Genomic DNA, 27,381 nt, shown 5'->3' on the forward strand with positions numbered 1-27,381 from the left:
TTTGTCTCAAAGGCAAGTCACATAAAAAGTGATGGGCACTTTCAGCGTGGGACGCACCAAACCAAACGTGTGCGCGATCAAAGGGAAGCAACTCTCTGGGTCAAGTCTTTTTTATCTTATTACTTTTTTGTTCTTACATGTACATATATATGCTCTCTACCTCATAGCATTCATTCACCTGATGAAAGAGTAAGCATATAATCCGAAACGATGTGTTCCTCATAAGTCTGTGGGTGTTCTTATATGAATGTTTACCGCAACTTCTTACTACCACTACTACTACCATCACTAATACCACTACCACTGCAACCAATACCAATACCACTGCTGCCATAACTGCAGCTAATACGGCTACTACCAGCAATGTGTACATCTATGCGTAGAGGGGCGGTTGGCCTGTCTTTGTGTGTTCCCTCGTCACCGCTAAAGGTTCTACTACACCAAATCAGTACCAGTTTGGAGAGTGCGGTTTTCGTAGGCAGCCTTCAGTGCAGATCGAGAGATATCTGCAGGCTGTGATTGGAGGATATTCTGTAAGATTTTTATGTCTTTCAAATGTACACCCATCCAGTTATGATGACTTATGCTGAATGTGACCACAGCTATTTTCAAGTAGGTGACATTTGGTGCGAAACTGGGGGTGGTGTGTTTAGCTTCCGGTACTCGGAAAAGGAGCTGGCTAAGCTAGTCATTTTTATTTTTTTTATTGCTGCTCTAAGGCCAAACTGTGCACACACGTACAGGTAATAGCTGTTGAATGCTTAGTTATTTTAAAAAAAATCATAACGTTACTATAGAAGTCTATGGGAAAACATTTGGTTGTGTGTAACCTAAATGGTGCTCCCACGTGACGATCCGAGGTAGAATTGGTCTTCAGCATCCAATGCTTGTAAGAGGCGACAAACGGGATCGGGTGATCAGGATACTTGATTTGATTGGAGCATGTCATCTTATCCAAGTTGCGTAGATCGATGTTTGTGCTGTCAATCACTTGACTGTCTGGTTCAGACTCTAACAATTCACCCAGTGTGTTGCCTGAGGTACTTAGGCCGTATAATGTGTTTTGTATTTTTATTATTATCAAGTAACACGTGTGGCGTCTCCTTGGGCATGTCACTTTGTTCGAAATGTGCCTCTGTTCACCTAGCAGTGCATTGGTACACGGTAGGATGAGATGGCAATGGTTGTGAACCTTCAAGCGCCTAACAGACAGCTTGGGTTGCATACTCTCCAGGGAGCTGAGAATGATTCCTGAGTGCACAGTGACCCAGTGACCGGGGTAATAATAGCACTTTGAGCATTCCCCTGAGTGGTGTGGATATATGCGCAATGTGTTGTTGTTATTATTATTATTATTATTGTTATTATTATTATAATCATCATCATCATCACCACCACCACCGTCGTCGTTGTTTTTTTAATATTATTATTTATTATTATTATTATTATTATTGTTGTTGTTGTTGTTGTTAATATTATAATCATCATCATCATCATCATCATCATCATCACCACAACCACCGTCGTCGTTGTTTTTGTTGTTGTTGTTGTTGTTTTTTATTATTATTATTATTATTATTATTATTATTATTATTATTATTATTATTATTATTATTATTAATATTATTATTATCATCATTATTTTTATTATTATTAATGTCGATGAACGCCTCTGGTGGCCTGTTACAACTCATTATGTCGTGCTTCATGCTAGGACGGCTTTGTTTGTCCCCGGCGAACTGGTACCGACACATGACCCTGCGTGACAACTCTCTTTCCCGGTGGATGTATATCTCGTCCATCCGGTTCAAAGTCCCCGCAGCATGCATATGTATTTATGTTTCCATATATCTTTTTTCCGGCGGAGTATATCATTGTTCTAAACTTTTCATTTTGTAATGACGCATTAGGATTTATTATTATTTGATCATTATTGAAAATATACTTGGTTTCACCATATATAAAAAAATCAGTTCGAAAGATTGATTGGTTAAGGGTGTGTATTATATATTTTGATACGTACATTTATGACTGTTTTACGGTTTGTATGTACATCACATACACATACACAAAATCGTTTATGATCAAGGGTTTGCACCTGATGTAGTAACGCGTTTTTTTAGAACGTTATATGGTGATGGATTGCATCAAATATAAATTACTTAAAGTTTCGTAAAATATTATATTATTGCACTGAGATATATTAAAAATTTGAATGAACACGTGAATGTTAACTGACGGTGCTCCAGTTTTTTCCGTCCGCCTCTATATGCTAATTCCCCAATCCATCTTGGTGTGGTGCTTTGCAATCTTGACTTTTAAGTTCACCAGAAACCGTCATCGTCCCAAAGGCTCATATATATCAGTATCGGTTACTCTGTACGCTTTAGTTATGATGCGAAACAGTATTCGCTATCGAGCAAATCTTCTCCCAGATATTTTTAGAAGCAGTTGTTTAGCATTTGAAACAGTGACAATGACCACTAGGATAGCCACGTGGACTTGTCGATAACAATAAAATACAGTTCTAAACGCCGTTAAACATAATGTACACGCAGTCAAATATTGAAAGAAGCATCGTAGTATATTGCAACACAATTCATAGCCAGGTTCATAAATAGTCTGGCTTAGTGGTAGAGCGTCCGCCGGAGAGCGGAAGGTCCGGGGTTCGATCCCCGGTTGCGTCATACCAAAAGACGTTAAAGATGGTACTTGTTGTGACCCTGTCTGGCGCTTGGCATTAAGGGGCTATAACAAAGACTGGTCGGCTCGGAGTCAGTATTCTGTGTCTGAGTGGGGTATTCATGTAAAACTGCGGCATGGTATCTCAGTGAGCTAGCACTATAAATCGGCATCAGTCCGGACTAGTACAAGCAGCCACACAAACACACACACGTACATGCACGTCGCTATGTAAGTGCAATAATCTTGAACGCGACGTTAAACCTCATTTCACCTCACCTCATAAATAGTATAGTGTTATATTTGGGATTATAGATAGCTTTTGTTGTATTTGACAACTTTCTAAATGGCATTGTGTATTCATAGCTTCATATATTATCTTTCTGTTTTGAAATGCGATCATATAGTATCCCACTTTTCCGCTCTCTCAACAAACAAGGACAAGTTATCGGATATGACAGATATATGTTATAATGAATGAATCCTACTTACATAATCATTATAAATAGTTTGTTCTTAATGTGTCCTTTATGATTAACATGATAATTTCGGCGGATATGGGTTGACAGCTCTGGCTTAAATATCAGCTACCGAATATGTATAACTGGATATACCTTATAGAGGGAAATCTGCATTGATAGCTAGTTGAAATAAAATAAAATAAGTGTAGCTCAATACAAAGTCAGTACGAGGTCAAAAGTGCCGCGGTAATGTGACCGACCTCTCGTCTTATGGAAAGTCGTACATCGTGTAAACGTCACATTAAAAACATATTAAAGGATAAACATGTTAACACAACGCACATGACGCAAAGATTCCATTTTTTACGATTTATAACATTGCTGTCTATTTCGGTGATGAAATGATGGCGTTGCTAACATACATTTCTACAGGTATTCAGTTTGTCTTGACAACCGTTACGGGTTCGATTCTCATCACGCCGAGGATGAGGAGTTCATATAGTTGTGGATGTCTCACTGTGATTGCTTGCATTGATGTAACAGAGTGGCTTGACATTTGTACTCTTTGATATTTAACCCTGTCGACCGATCTGTCAAGAAGCTATTGTACATCTCCATAATGTTGTATGTGAATTAGCTGGTGGGTGAGTGGGTTGGGTTGAACGCTGTTTGAACAGTATTCCAGTTATATCACTGCTCTGCTCACCCCAATTGTTGGGGAAGTGTCATTTGAGTTCCGTAGCAGCTAGTAATTGCTACCTTGACAACAGTTTAATTTTATTCTGCACAATCACCCAAAATACAATGCTAGTTTGCATTTGCATATTACATTTATACATTTATTGAAGTCTTTTTGAAGTGTGAATGTATACTCAAAAGAAAACAGTTATTTTTATTTGATGTTTTGATTCTCCCTGATGACAGGGTTCATTTAGGAGCGCTCCTTATATGGACTGTTGTTCGTTTGCATACCCTCAGTCATTGTTCTGTCTATGTTATTCAATTGCATACGCAACAGGAGAATTGTTTCTACCAGAGTACCAGGAGAAGTATCAGATGTAAGCAATCATACCTTGTCGAATGAGTGAGTGAGTGACATGATGATATGAATTTGTGCTGGTCACCGACCTTATCGAGTAAATGAACACTTACGTTTACCGTGTCTGTTTGGAGATATTACTATAACGTCAAATTCATTTGCAAAATATTCAGCAAACAAAATCTTCTTCCAATATGTCATGTAACATTTTTGTCATGGCAAATTGAATGCATCTTGGTTGGATATTAACAATCTATGTAAAACAGAACTAAATATTGACGTGGAACCAATATGCGAGTAACAATCCCGTATTAGTTTCAGTTTTATTGATTCCGAGTAGAGCTGTGGTTTCCCTTAGGAATACATTTGAGCAACATGTACGATATTATTGATACTGAGTATAGCTGTAATTTTGTAATTATGCTTTTGAGTGACATGTACGATTCGAATTTCAGAATATGATATATAATATCGTCAAGGCACAAAACAACAATGCTATGGTGTATCTCTATACATGAGAACATTCGTCCAAGCTCAATCTGAGCATGCATCTAGTCCCACTCGTTGTTCCTATGTGCCCTGAGATTCAACTACTGTTTAAGTAATTTCTTTGATAGGCATTTAGAAGTTGGATTACTAAGTAAAGATAAGAATTTATGGATGAAAAACTTCTTTGTTACAATTAAGAGCGACGTTTCGGTGTAGGTTCTAACATTGTTATCAAGCATGTGCAAGTATATAGAACCTACACCGAAACGTCGCTCTTAATTGTAATAACGAAGTTGTTCATCCATAAATTCGTATCCTTCCTGTTTAAGTAATGCCTGTGACAAGCTTATAGTAAACATAAGTCTGTCTCCACAACACATCTATTATTATGTATACTTTAGGACACTATATACAAATGTGATTGGTGATCACCGATATACAGGCTTATTATATCTGCCTTAAACAAAATATGAAAATGACGAGTTTATATACATGGGCAAATACGACGATGATAAATAAATGTTTGTCCCTACGAATTATATTTTATAGCACCGTGAATACACATCCAAGAAAATTTAGTACATTAAACCCGAACAATAATTATATTATTGATAAAATATCATATAGCTGGCAAGGCTTTTAAGCTTGAGCAGCCTCTTGAGATCAAGGAAGTAACTCCTTAAAACAAGGATACAGCTCGTAGCGCTTGTATTCCCATCCTCCCAGTCCACCATTATTTCATATGTGTTATTAATACTCAACCACAAGACAGATAAATGTTGTATTGAGTTACAAACATAGATGCCTACGGTATATCTATACTCTACGGTATGTATCAAATGAACATGGTCTCATGAACACTATTAAGTGACCATCATGTAAAACTGCAAACATCAACATCGAAAGTATGTGTGTATAACATATATATAACATTTAAATCAATTGTTCACCGTCAAAACATTCCTGCAATTGATTGTGTCTGCCCCAACAAAATTTAAATCAAGCAGGAAAGTTATGATGGCAACTGGTTTGTTTGCATGCTGATGTGTTTAAACAAGGGTCAGGTTTGCTTGTGGAGTTGACACTGAGTAACAGTTATGTTTATACGACATATGTCAGGACAAGTGTTATATCGCATTATTTGACCTGGGGCAACATGCAATAACGAGGCGGTGCAGCGTTGCAGAAAAAACAGATGCTTACGTACAAGAGTACCAAACGGTTGTCCACGGCGCATTTAAACGATGGTGTAAGTGCATGCAGTTCGAGAAAAGCACATATATCAATATTAACAATACATAGGAAGCTGGCGGGAGAAGAAGAAGAACCGACTGTAGTGAGAAGATATCAACACAACGAACCAGGGAAAGTTGTTGTTGTTGTTTTGTTGTGTGGTATCACTGTACAAGACAGTTGGGGTGGACACGGTGTGATGTAGCTACATACCAAACAACATATCGGTGGCATAATCACCAAGACAATGGCAGCTTGCCTTATTGTGTGGATAGTTATTTGTGAAATTATAGTGTCTGCTTTCGGTAAGTATTACGTTCATCACATTTCATGAAATAGTTTTATTACTTCATCTAAGAGAGAAGTTATGATCACTAGTAGAATCATGTTTGTCGTCAAACATGGAATGCGCATCAATTTTCTAGCGGTGGAAAGAGATTCAAAGTATTGCTTTCCTTTAAAGAGCTTGCCGCTCAGTTGTCGACTGTGTTAACCTCAACGACGTGGTGATCCACATGTTTAATTGTACTCACAGTGAGTCTATATTTGTGACGCACAAGATTGTTCCTTTATCTTTAATGAGTTGTCCAAATAATACCGATGGCTTCTGTTAGATGACATTCTAAATGTCTGATGTTATGAGTCGTTACGTCGATATGGAGTACCGTCATTATGATCGCCTAAAGCGCTACACTTTCATGTTGCATCCGTTTAGGTGTGTCTTTATTGTGGGTTCGAATCCTAGTTCTCTTTGAATATGTTTCTCGTTTTGTCAGCGGGTTTCACTAAAGTGGTAAATATATAAGATCTGCATCACTTCAGACTTATCTCCCACATTAAGCTAACTCGCTGCGGTATAACTTAATGTTCAAGGCAGCGTTGGAAGCCTTACATTAATGTCACGTTGTTGTGATGTCATATTGTCCTATTGTAGCATAATGTGGTTTGTCGTTTTGACGAACTGCAGTTGTGTTGTGATGTCGGTTTGTAGCGGGATGCTGTTTCAACAGTCGTAGTGTTATGACGTCGTGTTGACGAGATGCTGTTCTGTCGTGATGCCTTGTTGTAGCATAATGTCGTTGTGTCATGATGTCGCATTGACGTGATGTCGTTGTGTCGTTGTTTCGTAATACCATGTTGTTGTAGTATGATGTCGATGGTTCTCTGTGTCGTGCTGTATTGGGGTTGTGGTGTCGTATTGACGGGTGATGTGTTATAGTATGATGTCGATGGTTCTCTGCGTTATGCTGCAGTTGGGTTGTGGTGTCGTATTGACGGGATGATGTGTTGTAGTATGATGTCGATGGTTCTCTGTGTCGTGCTGTATTGGGGTTGTGGTGTCGTATTGACGGGTGATGTGTTATAGTATGATGTCGATGGTTCTCTGCGTTATGCTGCAGTTGGGTTGTGGTGTCGTATTGACGGGATGATGTGTTGTAGTATGATGTCGATGGTTCTCTGTGTCGTGCTGTATTGGGGTTGTGGTGTCGTATTGACGGGATGATGTGTTATAGTATGATGTCGATGGTTCTCTGTGTCGTGCTGTATTGGGTTGTGGTGTCGTATTGACGGGATGATGTGTTGTAGTATGATGTCGATGGTTCTCTGTGTCGTGCTGTAGTTGGGTTGTGGTGTCGTATTGACGGGATGATGTGTTGTAGTATGATGTCGACGGTTCTCTGTGTCGTGCTGTATTGGGGTTGTGGTGTCGTATTGACGGGATGATGTGTTATAGAATGATGTCGATGGTTCCCTGTGTCGTGCTGTATTGGGGTTGTGGTGTCGTATTGACGGGATGATGTGTTGTAGCATCATGTCGTTGTGTTGTAGGTAGTCTCGTGTAGCCGTTGTGTCGTGATGTCATGGTGTGATGTCGTATTGTAGCATGAAGTTGCTGTGTGGTAGTTACATTTTGTAATATCGGGGTGCCGTTGTGTCGTGATATTGTGTTGCAGCAGGATGTCGTTACATCGTAATGTCGTCTTCCATCCTTCTTTTGCCAGTATGTGCATTTTATGGTTGTTTTTCGAAACAGCAATATTATCAAAAGACAGCGTTAGATGCACACCTATTAGGCGATTTTGTAGCAATATGACAGTCAGTTAACATTCATTGAGGATATCGACTGATGAAAAATACAAATCACACGTCTACTACACTAAATACATTAGTCGAATTTTTATAAATGTGTAAATATAATTTTACAACGTTCTAGCATTAGTTCACCCTTACCGCAGCTATGATCCAATGCTTTAACCCAACAGTTCTTTATCAAAATGTTAAAGAGTAAAGCTAAACTGACATAATTTGATTTACACTGACATGCTCAGATATCAACATTTTAACTCAGGAATATCGGCACTGAACGTTGTTTTGAGATGACAATAATCAAACAGTTACATGTTGATGACAAATTCAGATTCATATGCTTAAAGAAATACACTACTGCCTACTCAACAGGTTGCACACAAGTGTGCAGCGCGTGTTAACCCGTTGAGCAGGCGTGGGTCACTCGTTGCACACGCGTGTGCCATGCGTGTAAAACGAGACCGGGTTTCAGTTGAATTTGAGAAATATATCAAATGAACAGTGAGATAAAACAAAACAGTGAGATGTGTTTATAAGCGACCATTCACCTGTGTTCACCAGACCATAAACACAAGGTCGGCCCGTATTAATTTGTGTTCGGTTGCTGGACTTTTATGACATGAACCATTTCACAAGGGTCCAGTCTAGCCGTTGTGGCTAGCCGACAGTAGAACAGTAGTGAATTTAGATGCGAGTTTATTGCTAGGGGAATCCCCGAGTTGTCACGATTGACGTGGGTTTTTAAATGTTCGCCATTAATGAAGTCATTGTTTGTGGATTGCGGACATATTCGTTTTACGTTTTGCCCACATAAGTCATTCCAGGTGATTGTAAATATAACGGTTTTCGTTCGCCAAATTAATGCTTTAGTTAGTACAATTATGATGGGAGTTGTCACCACTACTAATGTCTTGATATTAGGATCTAAAACTAGACTGGCACAGTGGGGACTTTGAAACATTGGGAATAAAGCTTAACTCGAACTTAAATAATCTGTGGGTAATCAATACAAAGAAAAGAATTGAAATTATTAACCAAATTTTAGGGAATTGGAGGAAAAGAAATGTAACATTGATAGGTAAGATTACTGTTGTCAAAACCTTGGCTCTATCAACCTTAGTACATATTTTCTCTTCTCTTCCAAACCCTCCAAGTGAATTTATTGATGAACTAAACAAAACATTGTACAGATTCATATGGAATGACAAAAGGGACAAAATAAAACGAACATCTTTAATTAGAAAAAAATGATAAAGGCGGACTGAGAATGATAGAGGTAAAGTCTTTTATGATTACTCTAAAACTGTCAGTTCTCAAAAAACATCTCCAAAATAAAAACTGTAATAACCCTAGCATCTTTCCACTCAAAAACATATTCCTACTTGGGGCCAATATTGAAAACTGTATGCAGTTAGCTAACCCTTACTGGAGAGATGTTTTGTCTGCTTGGGGAACACTGTCTAGACGACACAAAACTAACTCCACAAACATTGAAGAAGTTCTACCAGAACCTCTTTGGTGTAACCATCAGTTAAAAAAACCGATTTCTTTATAAGAAATTGGTTTTAAAAGGGAATTTACACCATTAAAGATCTCTGTAATGAAGATGATATAATGCCCTTAGTGAACTTAAAAGAAAATACCAAATTAAAGGCACAATTTTGAAATATTACCAAGCTCTATTAAACATACCAAAATCCTGGAAAGATGCTGTTAGAAATAATCACATTATTTTATATAATCAACATTTGAATACAACTTTGATGGACTTACATGTAGCGCCTAGAGGCTACAGATATTTTTTTATGATAAGACTATAACTACAGCAAATCTCACAACAGTCTGTGAAAAATGGAATACCATTCTCGACTTATCTATATCATGGAAGGAAGTTTTTTATCAGATATTGAAAATGTACAAAAGATGTAAAATTACTTGATTTTCAATATAAATCTATTTATCGCACCATCTATACAAAGAAAGAATGTTTAAAATGAAAATTCTCGATGATGAGCTGTGCTCATTTTGTGAAACTGATACTGAATCCTTACTTCATGTATATTGGGATTGTAAGCATGGTACAGAGTTTTGGGCTTAAGTTGAATGTTTTCTGAATACAAAATGTTCAAAACAATTTACATTTACAACATGCTCTGTTTTACTTGGGTACAACTCTAACATTCTGTTAAATCACATTATACTGGCATGCAAAAATTATATACATGTATCAAGTATTAAGAAAAACAAATTGTCACTTGAAAGGTTTCTGAAGACTTTATTGATATATTTCGGATAGAGAAATCAATTGCACACAAAAACAATACAATAAGACAGTTTGACAGAAAATGGAAAGATTTGGCAAATGAACTGTCTAGTTAATATGTCTCTATTTAAAAAAAAAACAATTTATTTTTTTTATATCTATTTAAAAAAAATATTTATGTTTTTTTAATATATTTTTTAAAACTATTTTTTAACACAACCAATTTGTAAGGATTTAGCTTCACACTTAGTTAAGAAATATGGCAAATATTTGCCCGTTTTGACCATTTGTAAACTTTGATGGACACCTGTAGCGAACTTAAACTTGCTTACCTGCTGTCTGCTGTATAGGTAACCTATACCTAACAAGTATGCTACAAGACGTGCTACTCCATGGACAACTCTGTAATGTCATATACTGAATTGAATAAAAAATATTTTAAAAACAACAAAAAACAATGTCTTAATATTTCACGTAGGAATATGCCCCTTGTCCCCACACCCCACGTTCTGTTTTGTATTTTGGAAGCATTAATAAGAGAAAGTTTTGTGTGGGACTCTAACGTTTATCACTTATTCAGTTTTCCTCCTGGCTCTGAATGTGGATCACAGGCTTTAGAATTACATATCTATCTTGTTATCATTGTGTTTTAATGCGATTTAAATGCGATTTGAATATCATCAGTTACTGTTGTACTTACTACATGTTTTACATAGACGTATTATATTTACATATCACCTCAAATAACAATTATTGCTTGTTAGCTCAACACAATCGACAAGTACTCTAAAACCAATGACCAGTAGACTAATAATGTACTTTGCAAAGATATATATTGTAAATACCAAAATGATGCATCAAGGATCAAGTAAACGATATTTTGACAGGAGCGTTGGCAATTTATTCAACAAACCCGTGAAAACAACACTGCTCTAGCTCAATCTTTACCTTTCCTGGCGGCAATGTTACACACAACCACGTATTAAGTCTCTTCCTGTTGTACGGTAGTTAGTAGAACCCTCTCCTTCAAGTGTATACTCCATGATATATCCTACTCTCATTAATTAAATGCTGCTCTTTTCCAGCGTCACGGATATAGTGAAACTTATGGCTACGTCGTAGTTACGGAACCCATTTTGAAGGCTTATGAGTAGGTACATGCATATGAGGCTTACAGGCAAAAGTTCAGGAATTACAGGAAATATGACAATCAAACATATGCTGAGTTTGTTCGGTTCAAAGAGATTGCTTGTGATAGATTGTGTGCATCCAAGGAGGTTGTTCAATATTTGGACAATTTTAAACATTTAATTTCTGTTGAGTAATGTAAAATGTGTACACCTATTGTCGCGGTTTAAGTGTACTTGGATGAACAAAGAATAAATAGTTTGAGTAAAGCGGCCAGATGGGCAGGTGAATATACACTTACTCATAAAAGTTCCTTTTCATGAAGTTGTCAATCGAGTGGTGGTTATGGTGGTGTTGACGGTCGTGGTGGTACTCAGAATAATTTATAATTAGGTCGAAATGGTTTGGCATCAAACTATCAGAGGCATGGTTGTGGTCACTCATACCATGGCCAATCATCCGTGGGTCTGTCAATTAACCGATTATTCCGATGGTAATGGTGGACAAGGTCAAAGTCTAGGAATTATTATGAAGGTCATAATGGTTACCAAGGATATTGTAGTTGTCAAATCTCAGGTAATAACGCAGGTAACAAGCAAAGCAGGTCAACACTTCTACAGGTGGAGGTGATCAGAGTAGCGGTAGCAACAATCAAACACTTGCTTAAAGGTCCCCAATGTTATGGTTGTGCCACGGTAACCACCAGGTGCTTTAATTTCAAATGCGGTTCCAGTTTTTTAGTCGATGTGTGACGTAGAATTTGATAGGTGTCAGGTGTCTTTAATTGCTGTATACGGTGTGATATAGAGAATTTTACCCGAGTGTCTTTTGATATCAAATATATCAACACAAGTTGATAAAAGTTGGAAAACTCCGAGGCTTGCCGAGAACTTACACGGGAACAAGTGAACTCATGCAGAATGTGATTTGGTAAAATCTATATATGTGTAAAAGCTAGAAACTATATAGATAAATAGATAGACAGATAGATAGATTGGCTTTATTTCCTCCACTATTCTACAATATACATGTAGAACATAGATACATGAACCTTATGAAACAAAGTAGTTACATGTCCTAGTGACGGGGTATGAACAAATGATGCCACTTGCTAACATAATCAAAGACGAGTAACATAGTTTCGCCGCATATATTAAGCTCAATGTCTATCATGCAATCAGGTAGTCCGCCCAAGAGGAAGGACATGATAACATCATCATTCTACCAAAGGTCAACAAAGCAATTCACATATTCCAATATTTCATTTCGTTCTTGCACATTAATAGTAAATGACATAAAAATGTCTTTGACTATGTCATGGGCTACTGTTCCACAATGACATTCTCGCGATTCTATCTTTGAACATCCTATTTTGCCCATATTAGTCAGAACATAAAATATTGAAAGAAAGCGTGAAGAAAGTTGCCAAACCCTGTGTTGATCTTCTGATCTGATACAAATATATCTAGACAGACCCTGTCGGTGGCACAATTGTCCCACAAGCATTAAAACATATACATTTACATTTACTAGGAACACAACAGCTCCGTATAGTGAGATGTCGATAAGACAATCGGTAACAAATGTAATGTCGGGGCTATCTTTCTATTACTTCACGATTTAAAAACCTTTTCCATTCATGACAGTAATAGTTGAACACAATTGGATACTTTGTTGTCGTCGTGTATCAGGTCTTCGACATCTACAACATCCTCACTTAATAATGTATCCAACTGAAGATATGTGTTGTTTGCAGGAGAGGCAGTCTACTTTGGAACGTCGCAAAACTACGCGTGTCACTGTAAGAATAACAATGAGTGTAACCGTGACACTGGAGACTGCGGTAGAAGTAGCTGTGAACCTGGATGGATGGGACCAAGCTGTCAATATGGTATGCGTGTTACCGAACTTCAAAGATTTTTAGCATACGGAAATTAATGTGAAGGATATATACATGTACAACTTATTTTTTATTGTTTTTCTCATTATCTTGTGTTAGATTTGGGACAATTTGTCAAACATTGAAACAAATCTAATCTGGAATTTACGGAGGAAACATTATGTGAAATACTCCTCATTGAAAAGATCTATGTAGGAACAGAAACATTTAAGCAAGAAGTACGCATACCCATGGGCTTCATATGTGCCCACTGATCTGTTTCGTTATGCATATGAAGTGGAATTTCATATCGGATTGGCAAACTCAAAACACCGGAATTTGGCCAAGTTTAAATGAAGCTTCAGGGATACTGATGATCTGATAGTTATCAACGGACAGCACCATTTCAGCAGAAGACCTGGGGAAGGGGAAAATAATTTTTCTATGTTAAGGTCATATGATCATTTCTTCGGAATATGTATTGTCTGGTTCTCTCTTATGATGCTTACTTTCTGTTTGCAGTCAATCTCGCCGCTGGAGGAAGAGTCACTGTGCGCTACTCAGCCAAGACATTACTTAATGATGGAAGGGATAATACTTGCAGCCACACAGATTATGGAAGGGAACAGACAGTTGCTGTTTCTTTCCCTACAAAACGATGGATTACAGAGATGGAAATAACAACAAAACGTACTGCGAATTCCGGTAATGTATTGATGAACAGTGTGATCAGGTTGTGAACTACCACTCTGCCATTGAACTTTCAAACTGAATGATATGTCAATTTTGGAAATGACTACCGACAATTACAGAAATACAAATATTCGTTGGATCGAGGCTACGATTAGCATCAAGTATGATCCTTGGTCTATCAGCACCAAGAAAAAACATTTGATAAACGACTTGCGTTACTTTTGGCTTTCTTCGCTCGTATAGCTGACGTTGATTAATGAAATATATACAAGCTGACACATTCACTTACTCAAAAAGTACACTCACTCAGATATTACCAGAAAAGAATCTAATTACAACCAAATATATCAGTTGAATGCCAATGGTAAGAGTAACCTGAATTCCCTATATCGAAGTGTACCATATGTTCCCGTGTTTGTACAGGTTACCACTTGACTTGCCTTTGCATGTTTGTGGGACGGTTAGGGGAGGGTACGCTCACCTTTTCATGAACACCTGGTCTCATCACTATTTAATAGTGATTCATCAACACATGCGTATGGTTATGAAATAGTCGGAATCATAAAACGGACTCTGCATTTAGCAAAGTTTAATGAGTTGGGAAAGAATTTCGTCGCTTATAATAAACTCATTTTTTAAAACTTTTAATTATCTCGACTATTACTCTCTATTTACAACACTTTATGCGTGATTTGTAATGCACAAAAATGTAGACGACAGGGTGGTGCTAATGTATAATGCCTACACATTTATAATGCCTTAACACAATTGCATGTTCTACCATCGTCCCCTCACTCAACAGACAGGTTCGACTAACCTCCATAGATAAATGTTATGTGTCACGTAAACTAAAGCTGGTATCTACTGTCATGGGGGATTACTATATTGTACCACACAAGTATATGATGTGAATTTCTTGCGCATTTATGATTGTCATTTTTTTTCATTTTTAGGAACAGTTGAAAATGTTGTTGTCGTGGGCGAAATTAACGGCTTACCGACAGTTTGTAGTTCTCCCTACTCCCGCAATGACAGCTTGGTGTTCAGCATTGTGTGCGAGAGACCGATCCTGGCTACAAGAATCACAGCCACGCTTACACTCAGTACAAACTCTTATGCTAATATTTGCGAAGTGCGGATAAATGGAGGTACGTTTGTTTTTGTTTTCTTCATAGCTGTTCTTTTTCTTGATGGATTCGCACATTTGAACATATTTTTTATTACACAGAATGTGTCAATATTGATCTGTCCATGTGTTGTCTTAAGAAAGATAATATGTGTATCCTCGTTTCTCAACAGAATTGCGTACCGTAGTTGTGCCATGATCAACTGATGGGTTCGAATGGCATACCTTTTTAGCACTTTACCCGTGTCAGTAGGATTCAGAAACATAATACGCATGACAACCAGCGTCAATTTTGACTGAGTGAGTCCCACTATTACAATAAATATAAGAAATTGCATTACATTTTGCACACCAATGGCTGAGTAATGGCCATATATAGATCTTTCGCTGTGATTGCCATGGCGACCAGTCATTAAAGTCATGAAGCCATTTTGAATCATAGGATTTGAACCTATTGAGCAAATTGGTTTTACAATACGGGAACAAACTTGTGAAGTCTTAATTGTAAACTTCATTCGGTGTCTGAGGATAAGATGCATGTCGGACAACAGTCGCCGGACGCCGAACCAACAGGCCACATCTACGCTCACGTGACTTTAATTGTGTCGAGAAAGAAGTAATTGATGATCTATATATTTTTGTTCTATGACGTGATATCAAACTGACAAAGTCCGAATGCAGGATTAAAGAAGGATTGCAAATCATACATTTCTTTACCCGGGTTCATGCACCAAATGTTTGTAGCCAGTGTATCATATATGAATAGTTGTATATCATAGTCGCTTCTAATTTATATAGGTATTAACATTGCTGTGAAGAAACCAACAAATCAAACATCAAACTATGTCGACAATAAAAGGACCATCGTGTATACATCGGACCTGGCAGTTGACGGGAACACACAGTCGCGATTTGAGTACAGATCATGTTCCCTCACAAGGGCAGCATGTGACGCCTATAATAACAGTCGCTGGACTCTGAACCTGGAGGCATCATACGTCCCTCTGATGATTAGAATATATAATAGAGCAGGTCCAGGTAAGTACATTTATATTTTGACATCATCGATCATATGTGCTATAAGTGATAAGACACGACGATCGAAACTAAGTGAGTGAGTTGGGTTTACCCTAGCTGAGATCAATATGTCTATTATATCATGGCCCCGATGGATAATGATTGATGCAGATCTTAGGCGTTTACCGCTTTGGTGAAACCCATGTGGGCAGGTATTGTGCCAAGACCAAGAATTAGCAGGGTGAATCTGATTAAAACCCAAACAAAACAGATTGAATAGTCAAAGTGACACATAGTTATATCCTTTACATTCACCCGATTGGAGAAGCATTGCATATGTCGAAGGAATGAATATTGTATTTATCATGAACTCGTTTTAAACAATATTTGAAGAAAAAGGTGTATATCGCTCTTTATTCTTCAAACACATTCCCTGAACCACGGCAACACCTGAAATGGAATCAAAGTGAGGGCAATGCATCCACAGCTGAATTCTGTAGCTGGATTTTTCTTTCCGTTAACTTGGCATTGGCGATATTTCAAGTTGACACAGTTCTATATTCATGCGTTCATAGTTCTGTGTGACTTCACTAGTTTCTGCAATAGCAAGTATACACATATGACACAGATATATAAATCAATGTATTACAAACACATTGACAACCAGTACAGGCTCATCACTGATTTCCAGTGATCAATTCTTATCACTTTGACCGCATTTTTGCCTTCATGGACATGGAATAAGATAATCGAGACTGGTTATTTTCTGGCGTTGACGTTAGATATCATACGAATTGAGATCGTTTGGATACTCCGAGCACCGTTTCATTCCAACAAGACAATGAAACCACAACTGTATTCAATTCAATTTTATGTTCACAATTAAGCGCATTTTCAAAGTCTGGTGAGTTTATATGTGTTGAAGTAAGACGAGTTCTATGGATGAACAACTTCTTTATTACAATTAGTGCGACGTTTCGGTGTAGATCCGAACACTTTTATCAAGCAATAGATGGATAGGGCTAAACAACATAGGTATATATACACTTATTGACAACTAAGTTGTTACAGTGACTAGCTGATGGACACAGAGAGGTGATTAAGCCTACTTAGATGTCAATAAGTGTATATATACCTATGTTGTTTAGCCCTCTATTGCTTGATAAAGGTGTTCGGATCTACACCGAAACGTCGCACTAATTGTAATAAAGAAGTTGTTCATCCATAGAACTCGTCTTACTTCATCACTCCAACTTCTAAATGCCACTGAAAGAAGTTTATATGTGTTGTTGTCATTGCGGGTCACGGGAGGCCCAGTGATCTTAGGTGTCACCATTCGCTGGACAGAGCTATGTCCGTTAGGCGTAGCAGACACGTATGGTGTGGGTTCGAATCCCTGTTCGCACTGATTTTTTTAATATGAGTGTCAGTACCAGACCCCTGTTCGTGGGTTTCATCACGGGGCAATCGTCTGTGAAAATCCTGCATCACTTTCCTTCCTCATCAAGGCGACATGTCCTAGTGTTACCGATGAAATGAATGTTCAAAGCGGTGTTGAAACAAACTCACTCACTCACTCTTGACATCGCAGGGTTCACACGACTCCTGGCCGGATTCAGCCTGCAGACAATAACTCCTGGCAGTACCGGATGGCAGAACATCTACACGGATAACTCCGCGGATCCCGGGCACATCATTATTCTTGTTCCAGGCCAACTACACTCCATCAGTCTTCTGAGGGTGACCACACGGCAGTGTCAAAGACTAGCATTGTGTGAAGTACAGATGTTTACAGGTGGAACCAATTAACACTTTCACGGCAATAACATTTCTGTGAATGTTACAACATAAACATTCTGAAAGTAAAAAACAAAATTTGACATTTATATCATGTAAAAAGTATATGTATTCACATTGTAGATTAAAGGATCAAGAATCGGTATTATTGTATCACTATCGAGTTCTTAATGAACCATATTCCGCACTGCGAATATATAATGACAAAATAACATAATGGCCGAATATTCAACATATGCATACATTGTACCTGTAAATTCAGAGTGTTTTGTTTGTTTGTTGTTGTTCAAAGGCGCACTCAGAAATATTCCAGCTATATGACGTCGGTCTGTAAATAATCGGGTCTGGAACAGACAATCCAGTGATTGATATCATGAGCATCAATCCACGCAATTGGGATCGATGACATGCATCAAACCAGGTCAGCGAGCCTGATCGCCCAATCCCGTCAGTCGCCTCTTACGACAAGCAAAGTCGCCTTTTACTATTCAGAGTGAGTGAGTGACTATGGTTTTCCGCCGCTTTTAACAATATACCAGCGATATTTCGGCGGGGGACACCGGAAAATGGGCTTCATGCCTTGTACCCATGTCAGGAATCGGGTCTCCGGCGTGACGAGCCAACGTTTTAAACACCATTGGCTACCCCACCGCCCCTGCATATTCAGAAGAGATGGAGATGATACCATATGGAACCATATAGCACAGAAGTATTTATAGCTCAGTCTTTTAGTCATGTGATAAACAAAACGAACATAGTCGTCCACATGTTATAAGGGACGTATTTTGACGTATTTCGATATATTTTTCTCCAAATCTCGTTACGAAGCTGTAAACCGAAGAACTGTATCCATGCTTACAGAGATGAGTTCAGATAAAAGTAGGTAATATCCTTATGTGGTAGTGGGTATACATACCAAGGCGCCTCGCGTCTTTGCAGCGAAAACGTGGTGACATATGAATCAAACAGTGTCTTTTTCTGTTCAGTTGGTCCTGGCAACTGGTACGGTACGGTTCGGGTGAATTAACACGTAATTTAACATACATGCGTACAAAGGTTCTGCACGTAAGATCCCCCACCCCGCTAGTAATACAGTTTTATCATTCCGAGTTCCCAAGTTACAAAGACTTATTGCTGTGAGATATTTGTGAGTGACACTTAGATCTGTCTTGCGAAGCCATTGAACTCTAAGTATGGTAACGCGTAACGTGAACAAGGTCAATTGTGAGAGACAGGAGACATAGATGAATCATGATGACATCATGATACCTAACGAGGCCAGCCAACTTATATAGGTTTATGAAAGTCGTGGCCAAGCAAAAAATATATATATTTAAACGAGTAATGATAAAAGATGATATATTTATAGACCCTAACCTTTCATCTTCCGAATAAGAATGACAAATATGTAACTTCAGCACAGATACATGTACATGTTTCTACTACGTAAGATGAGTTCAATTTGTATGAAGCATATTTCCATTTGCAGTTTGCGGTGATGGTTCCTTTGGCTTGAACTGTGCTCTCCAGTGTCGTTGTTACAACAAATCGGAGACCTGTGACAAGGTCACTGGCAGATGTAGCTCTGGTTGTGCAGCTGGTTTCACAGGCGATGACTGTCAGACACGTAGGTCGATATGAACGAACACCGTCAAACTCAAAAGATATCGTTTGCGTTGAAATTTCAAATATTAAAAATGTAAATTGTCTTAGTCCCTTTCTTATTGTCAACATTCGGAAGTAACCATCACATGGAGTGCATACCGCGGAAATGTGATAAATATGATCTATTAAGAGGATGGTCTTCGTTATCTCATTACACAGTTTTACTATGTTTTACAGCATGCCGGAAGGGGTGGTTTGGCGTAAACTGCCAGTCACCATGTGGAACGGAGTGCAAAAACAATGTGTGTAATGGCGTGACGGGCGTTTGTACCGAAGGGTGCAAACCTGGATACATTGGTGACATGTGCAATCAACGTGAGTACAACCAGTTAAATAAAAACAACAAAATCCTTTATTTTACCTTCATGTCAGAATGTTGTACAATTAAGGCACCGATATCTGGGTTACATGTGTGTGAAAAATGTAAACAGTTACTGGTGGAGATATGAGAAATTATGCTTGATACGAACAGCAAACTATGTACTAATTGGCGACACAGCGTCTTCTTGTTTAATAATGAAAACCCACAAAACCATTAATTTACCATAATCATAAGAAACCTCAATTGCCCAGTCCGTCTATATCATAAGCATGTGTTTATGAATCATTATCAAATAGTGATGATACCAGGTGTTGGCGTATCCTGCCCCACCGACGGCACTCATCACAAAAACAATCAAAGGTGAATCATATGTCAAGGGAATCCTATGGTACGTCAAAGTGCGGAATCGATAGACCTGGAGCTTAAGTGGAACTTCTTGGACAAATTCCCGATTTTGCTAGTCCGTCCTGAATTTCCGATTCACATGCACAACGAAACGGACCAGCAAGGGTGGGGAGCAGTGTTGGTGCCCATGGAGATACCTACGTTTTAAACCTTTGTTGTTCTTGTCCCCTCAACAGGGTTGCACATTTTTACATTTTACATGTAAATTGTAAACATACTATAACATTTTAACGTGACATTAAATAGTAAATGGGTTATGACACACGGACCAGAATTTAGGAAAGTGCTCTGGAACTTAAAATGGCTGAACATCTTAATAGGACGTAGTATTTGTAGAGTTCCTGCTGCAAGAACCGGAAAGTTAGTGGATTTATACTTGAATGTGATACATTTGAAAATAATGAGAATTACCTTTATTGGATCGACAGAACATTTTCTGTGACAAAAGTCAAGAAGAATGTATTGCCTGACAAATTAAATCGTACTTCAATTTTATCTTGGAGTTAATTTTGAAATTCTTGCCAGATAGGTGTGTAGCAGTTTATTTTGCATCGATATAATTACCAGTGTATCCCATGTTAACAAATTTACCGTTGGTTGGTAGAATAGGGTGTAGGATATTTTTGTATTGAAACCATCGAAGATTAGCTTCTCTTGAACATGAAAATGGAATATGGTTATGTAGTTGCCATGTTTGTATTCGCATATCATTTTCTGGCACAATTATGCTGCCATTTTATGCAGTACTGATCAGTACAAGTATATTTAATAATTAAAGATCTATAGTGGCTACCCTTTGATTGTTTACAAAGATATGTCAAATTGTAAGGATGTACAGGATTCTCTTGCCTGTTTAGGTTATTTAGTATCATTTGCGGAACACAATGTTTTGATTGAGCTTGATTGGTTCTCCCTCTGTGTTCCAAACAATTTGCTTTTTCATTCAACTTACTAACACATCTATCATATGTTAAAAACTGTCCTCATGCCTGGAGCAGGTCATTTACACAACGTGCTCCTTTCCCATTTCACGTGTGTTAGTAGCCCAGTTTTGATAGATTGTCCTTTCACGTGTGGCATAACCACTATTTGAAAGTGATTCATGAACACATACAGTACTCGTGATATAGTCGGAATCGTACAATCGACTCTGCTTTCAGTTTGGCATATTTAAACCTCCGTCATTGATGTGTTGATCTCAAATCACATTTTCCGGTACATTTCTCCATATAAATATATACGTGTATCTGCTGTGTTCGGGAAAGACGAAAACAATATGTTTTAGTTTTGGAATAATAAGTGATATCAATATTCAGTTTCTGTCAAAAGGCGTGAGGATGCGCGCTAACCAGATGGAAATAAGAGTCTCACATTTTCTGAGAGTATCTTTATTATTTAGTTCAATCATGTCAAGATCAAGGTTAAATATTATCCCAAGTAATTCAAATGTTTTCTGATCCAAGTTAAGTCTCCATTTCTGACACAGGTTCGTTCTTGAATATTTTATTGCGCCTATCCAAATAATTAATATATCATCAATATTTTCTTTCAATACCGAGAAACGGGCAAAAATATCATTGAATTGCCAAAGTGAACTAAAGTCGATCGTGTCTGAAGCTTTTCCTAAAGGCTGGAAAATTGTTATGAATGTATTTGACAGACGTAAAGACTTTTTGGTCTTCATATATACTAATTCCGCAGTGAACCTGTCAGAAGCTGAACATTTAGGTATGCGAGAACTTCAAGTCAATTCTCCCTCAAGGGTAGATGCAGATTGTTTCTGTTACTCTTGAATATCAATATGTTTTAATACAATTTAGTATAATGTTTTGTACGTTTTGCCTAAGTCTCGCACAAATGTCCTATCCCCAAATTGTACATAGATGTTAGAAGTCCAACATTTCACATACCGTTGATTCAATAACCTTCAGATGACATTTCTTTCATTATTGACAATTTTTCCTGAACCTTTGATGGTAGAAATTTTATTATATCTGTGGTTACCCACTGGTGTCCAACTGGTAATTATAATTACAGTAACATGAACGCACATGCAATTACTGACTTGAATTAACATGTGTACTGATACTAAATACGTGACAGTATAAATGGTCACCAGAAATGTTTACAAAGCGATTAACTATGGTTTGGGAAAGGAATTCTTTTCCTGTTGGGATGAATAATACTTCTATTGTAACTACTTGTTCTCCGGAAGGATACCACCTGTAGTGACCAAGCAATAATTACAGTAACATGCACACACATGCAATTACCGACTTGAACTCACATTTGTACTGATACTAAATATGTGACAGTATAAATGGTCACCAGAAATGTTTACTGATATCACAAACCGATTAACTATGGTTTCGAAAAGGAAATGTTTACCCGATGAGATGAATAATACTTACATTGTAACTGCTTGTACTGATTGCAGATGCTGAGCCACAAACACATTTGTACATTTATATCCTCCATCAGATCTTCCCTAGTCAGCTGTCCACGAATACTTATTTTTCCTTCTGAAAGATATTTTCTTCATCAAATAAATTCATAACTTTGAAAGATGAGGAAATTGGTGAGTTTGTTTTTACCCCACCATGACCAATATATTACAGTACTACCATGTAGTTACAACTTAAGGTGCAAGGAAATCGCGAAGTGATACAGATTCTGACCATTTTGCAATATCTTGAAATCCACGAGCAAGATTGTGGTTTAAACAATCTACGTTAAGATCATCACCAGGGTAAATCTGGGACTCGAACACATGACAAATGGATTCTAAAAATGTGCCGTGCTGTTTGCAGTTCCTTTAAACCGACAGGTCCATTATGCTTAATGTCATCAGAGATGAGTACTTGGCAAGCTACATATCAACCCATATTATACAGTGTGATGTGACTGAAGCATATGTGCGACCGCCTCGGTGGTCTAGTGGCATATCTAGAGCGTCCGCCCGGAGAGCGGAAGGTCGGGAGGTCGATCCGGCCGGCCGCGTCATACCAAAAGACGTTTAAAGATGGTACTGGTTTTAAACTTGTCTGGCGCTCGGCATTAAGAGGCTGAAACAAGGACTGGTCAGTTTGGAGTCAGTATTCTTTGTCACCCCTTCTGTTTTTAACCACGCGATGACACACGACAGCTACGGCATAACACAAATTACAAACTAACATCATGTGTGTAGGCATTCAAATCGCACACATTTATCCAGAATAGAAACCAAGCATATTATCCATGGTAAGGAATGTCACAATTGTGTTTTACTTTCAGAGTGTACACAGGGATTTTATGGTGAATCCTGCAAGTACACATGTAGTGTTGGCTGCAGAGACCAGAAGAAATGTTCTCCTGTAACAGGGTTCTGTGAAGGTGGCTGTGGGCACGGATGGCTCGGTGACAAATGTACAGAAAGTAAGATTCGAAGTTATTGTTGAGAGTACTGTAGTGACACAACCAATATTGCGTTCATATTTACTGCATTATAAATTATGCAGCTCATTGTGCACGCTCTGCACGCGGAATGTGCTGCACAATGTGTCATCCAGATGTGATTAACGTGCATTTGCAATACATATTGAGACATTTCGAACAAATAACACAATTATAAACAATACCTGTAGGTTAGAATGATTGGATACACGTTTATGCATTGAATGGAGAAGTTCATGCTGGAAACTGATATTTCAAGGTTTTGTTTCGGAAAGTTTGATGTTTACAGATGAATCTCCGTATTCTTTATTGTTTCAGAGTGCCCTAACGGTACTTTTGGCGATCGCTGCAGCTCTCAGTGCAACAGCAACTGCGACAGCGGTGTATGCAACAATGTAAACGGCGAGTGTTCTCAAGGCTGTGTTCCAGGATTCCAAGGATCACAATGCGATCAAGGTCAGAAATCCGGCAGCGGTTTCACTGTCGTCTTCTATCTCGGCTTCTTTCTCAATGCAGTTTCGATTAAATGACGTATTTTGAATTAGAACATGCGGTGAAGATGGATAGGATGTGTTGGATCATGTTTATTGATGTTTTGTATGCAAGTGATGGTATGGAGATGTCAAGATGAATGCTTTGTGGAAATTGTCGTGCTCGGCATTATGTTGTTCAGTAGAAATGGACACTGAGCAAGGTTTCCAGGTCGAAAACGAAAAACTTCTTCTCGACTTCTTATTCAGTAACAATTTTCAATTACATTTGGAAGAGAGCTATTTGGCTGAGGATTGGTAAATAGCATTTGAACATATTTCATGAAATGTAAGATGAGTGCTAGTCCTGTTAACTCGCCATGACGTAACAGCTGCTGCAACAGCAGTGTGTATAGACAATGTTATGTTGTTACCGTTGACCCACCATGACGTTACAGCTTCAACAACATCAGTGTGTATAGAGAATGTTATGTGGTTACCGTTAACCCGCCCAGACGTTACAGCTTCAACAACATCAGTGTGTATAGAGAATGTTATGTGGTTACCGTTGACCCACCATGACGTTACAGCTTCAACAACATCAGTGTGTATAGAGAATGTTATGTGGTTACCGTTAACCCGCCCAGACGTTACAGCTTCAACAACATCAGTGTGTATAGAGAATGTTATGTGGTTACCGTTAACCCGCCCAGACGTTACAGCTTCTACAACAGCAGTGTGACACACGGACCAGAATTGAGTAAAGTGCTCAAGTCTTGAACTTAAAATGGCTGAACATTTTGTTAGGACGTGGTTTTTGTAGAGCTCCTTCTACAAGAACCGGAAAGTTTGTGGATTTATACTTGAATGTGATACATTTGAAAATAATTAGAATTACCTTTGGATTTACCTTTGGAATTACCTTTCTGTGACAAAAGTCAAGAAGAATGTGTCGCCTAATAAATCAAATCATACTTCAATATCTTTATTATGTAGTTCAATCATGTCATGATCAAGGTTTAATATTATCCCAGGTAATTCAAATGTTTTCTGATTCAAGTTAGGTCTCCATTTCTGACACAAGTTCGTTCGTGAAAATTGTATCGAGCCTATCCAAATAAGTATAGCTTTAGTGAACGAAAGTGAGCGTTTGTTTCTGTACAGGTCCCATCGTTCGTGTCTAAAGCTTTGTCAAAAGACTAGGAAATCAGTATGAATAAATTGCTAGACATCAAGATTTTTTGGTCTTCATTTATTGAAAAACATTCCGTAGTGAACCCGTCAGAACCTGAAGATTTAGGTATGCGAGAACTTCAAGTCAATTCTCCTTCAAGGTTAGATGCAGATTGTTTATATAATTAGGTTACTCTGGAATATCAATATGTTTTAGTACAACTTCTAGATTTATGTCTGAAACGTCCTGTTTAGAGCATAATGCTTTGTACGTTTTGCCTAAGTCTTGCCGACATGTCCTATCCCCAAATTGTACATAGATGTCAGAAGTCCAACATTTCACATACAGTTTATTCAATAACATTCAGATGACATTTCTTTCATTATTGACAAATTTTCCTGAACCTCTGATGGTCGAAATGTAATTATATCTGTGGTCACCCACTGGTGTCCGACTGGTAAACCCGCTGGTGTTGTAGGTGGAAAGGAAAACGAGCTGTTGACTCTTTTACGTGAAATACTCAATATTTATAGCTGGCTGTTTGTACTTTTCATGACTATTACCGGCTATAAAGTGCTAGCCCACTGAGATACCATGACAAAGTTTAACATGGATACTCCACTCAGACACAGTTTACCGACTCCGAGCCGACCAGTCCTGTGTCATGCCGTTTATGCCGAGCGCTATCTTTCAACGTCTTTTGGTATGACGCCGCCAGTGTTCTCTGGAAGAAACCATCTGTAGCGACCAAGCTATAATTACAGTAACATGCACACACATGAAATTACTGACTTCAACTTACATTTGTACTGATACTGATACTGATATGTACCGCCTCCGTGGTCTAGTGGTATATCTAGAGCGTCCGCCCGGAGAGTTCGGGAGTTCGATCCCGGCCGCGTCATACCAATAGACGTTGAAAGATGGTGCTTGATGTTAATTTTTCTGGCGCTCGGCATTAAGAGGCTGAAACATGGACCGGTCGGTTCGGAGTCAGTATACTGTGTCACCCCTTCTGTTTTTTAACTACACGATGACACACGGCAGCTACAACATCAAACTAATTACAAACTTACGCCATGTGTGTAGGCATTCAAATCTCATAAATTTATCAAGAATAGAAACCAAGCATATTATCCATGGTAAGGAATGTCACAATTGTGTTTTACTTTCAGAATGTACGCAGGGGTTTTATGGTGAATCCTGCAAGTACACATGTAGTGTTGGCTGCAGAGACCAGAAGAGATGTTCTCCTGTAACAGGGTTCTGTGAAGGTGGCTGTGGGCACGGATGGCTCGGTGACAAATGTACAGAAAGTAAGTCCTTAAGTAATCGTTGAGAGTACTGTAGTGACACAACCAATACTGCATTCATATTCACTGCAAAATGCAGCTCATTGTGCACGCTCTGCACGCGGAATGTGCTGCACAATGTGTCATCCAGATGTGATTAACGTGCATTTGCAATACATATTGAGACATATCGATCAAATAACACAAATATAAGAAATACCTGAAGGTTGGAATGATTGGATACATGTTTATGCATTGAATGGAAAAGATTATGCTGGAAATTGATATTTCAAGGTTTTGTTTCGGAAGGTTTGATGTTTACAGATGAATCTCCGTATTCTTTATTGTTTCAGAGTGCCCTAACGGTACTTTTGGCGATCGCTGTAGCTCTCAATGCAACATCAACTGCGACAGCGGTGTGTGCAACAATGTAAACGGCGAGTGTTCTCAAGGCTGTGTTCCAGGATTCCAAGGATCACAATGCGATCAAGGTCAGATACTGATGTGTATGCAATGCTTTCTATGAAGTAATACTTGACGTAATTGTGTGTATGACTGTGTTATATTCTATAGGGGAGAGAGGAGTGATGGCAATACAAAAGCGTTGACAATAAAACAATGTGTACCAGTACCAGTTTGTCATCGATAATATGTGATTTTGATGAAATAGTTTTTCCGAAAGATTAAAGTTCGAAACTTAATAACTATACAGGTTTACAATGTCTG

At 38.3% G+C, this 27,381-nt stretch overlaps 2 protein-coding genes across 2 annotated transcripts in view; both read left to right on the plus strand.

Moving 5' to 3' along the window:
• Positions 1-5,893: 5,893 nt before the first annotated feature.
• Positions 5,894-27,381, plus strand: part of LOC139479737 (uncharacterized) — a 132,948-nt gene continuing 111,460 nt past the window's right edge. The window contains exons 1-6 of the mRNA XM_071262596.1: positions 5,894-6,209; positions 13,140-13,274; positions 13,785-13,967; positions 14,909-15,103; positions 15,880-16,119; positions 17,690-17,893. Coding sequence (XP_071118697.1) covers positions 6,152-6,209; positions 13,140-13,274; positions 13,785-13,967; positions 14,909-15,103; positions 15,880-16,119; positions 17,690-17,893 — 1,015 coding nt within the window. The 5' untranslated portion in view covers positions 5,894-6,151. The remainder of the gene's footprint in view (positions 6,210-13,139; positions 13,275-13,784; positions 13,968-14,908; positions 15,104-15,879; positions 16,120-17,689; positions 17,894-27,381) is intronic.
• Positions 18,759-27,381, plus strand: part of LOC139478318 (multiple epidermal growth factor-like domains protein 11) — a 34,377-nt gene continuing 25,754 nt past the window's right edge. Inside the window, exons 1-6 of the mRNA XM_071260743.1 lie at positions 18,759-18,774; positions 19,385-19,522; positions 23,561-23,701; positions 24,038-24,175; positions 26,539-26,679; positions 27,009-27,146. Of these exons, the coding sequence (XP_071116844.1) occupies positions 18,759-18,774; positions 19,385-19,522; positions 23,561-23,701; positions 24,038-24,175; positions 26,539-26,679; positions 27,009-27,146 (712 nt within the window). The remainder of the gene's footprint in view (positions 18,775-19,384; positions 19,523-23,560; positions 23,702-24,037; positions 24,176-26,538; positions 26,680-27,008; positions 27,147-27,381) is intronic.

This window comes from Haliotis cracherodii, unplaced genomic scaffold, assembly GCF_022045235.1.
Source record: "Haliotis cracherodii isolate W230 unplaced genomic scaffold, xgHalCrac1.p SCAF_4, whole genome shotgun sequence".
In the NCBI taxonomy this organism is placed as follows: Eukaryota; Metazoa; Mollusca; class Gastropoda; order Lepetellida; family Haliotidae; genus Haliotis; species Haliotis cracherodii.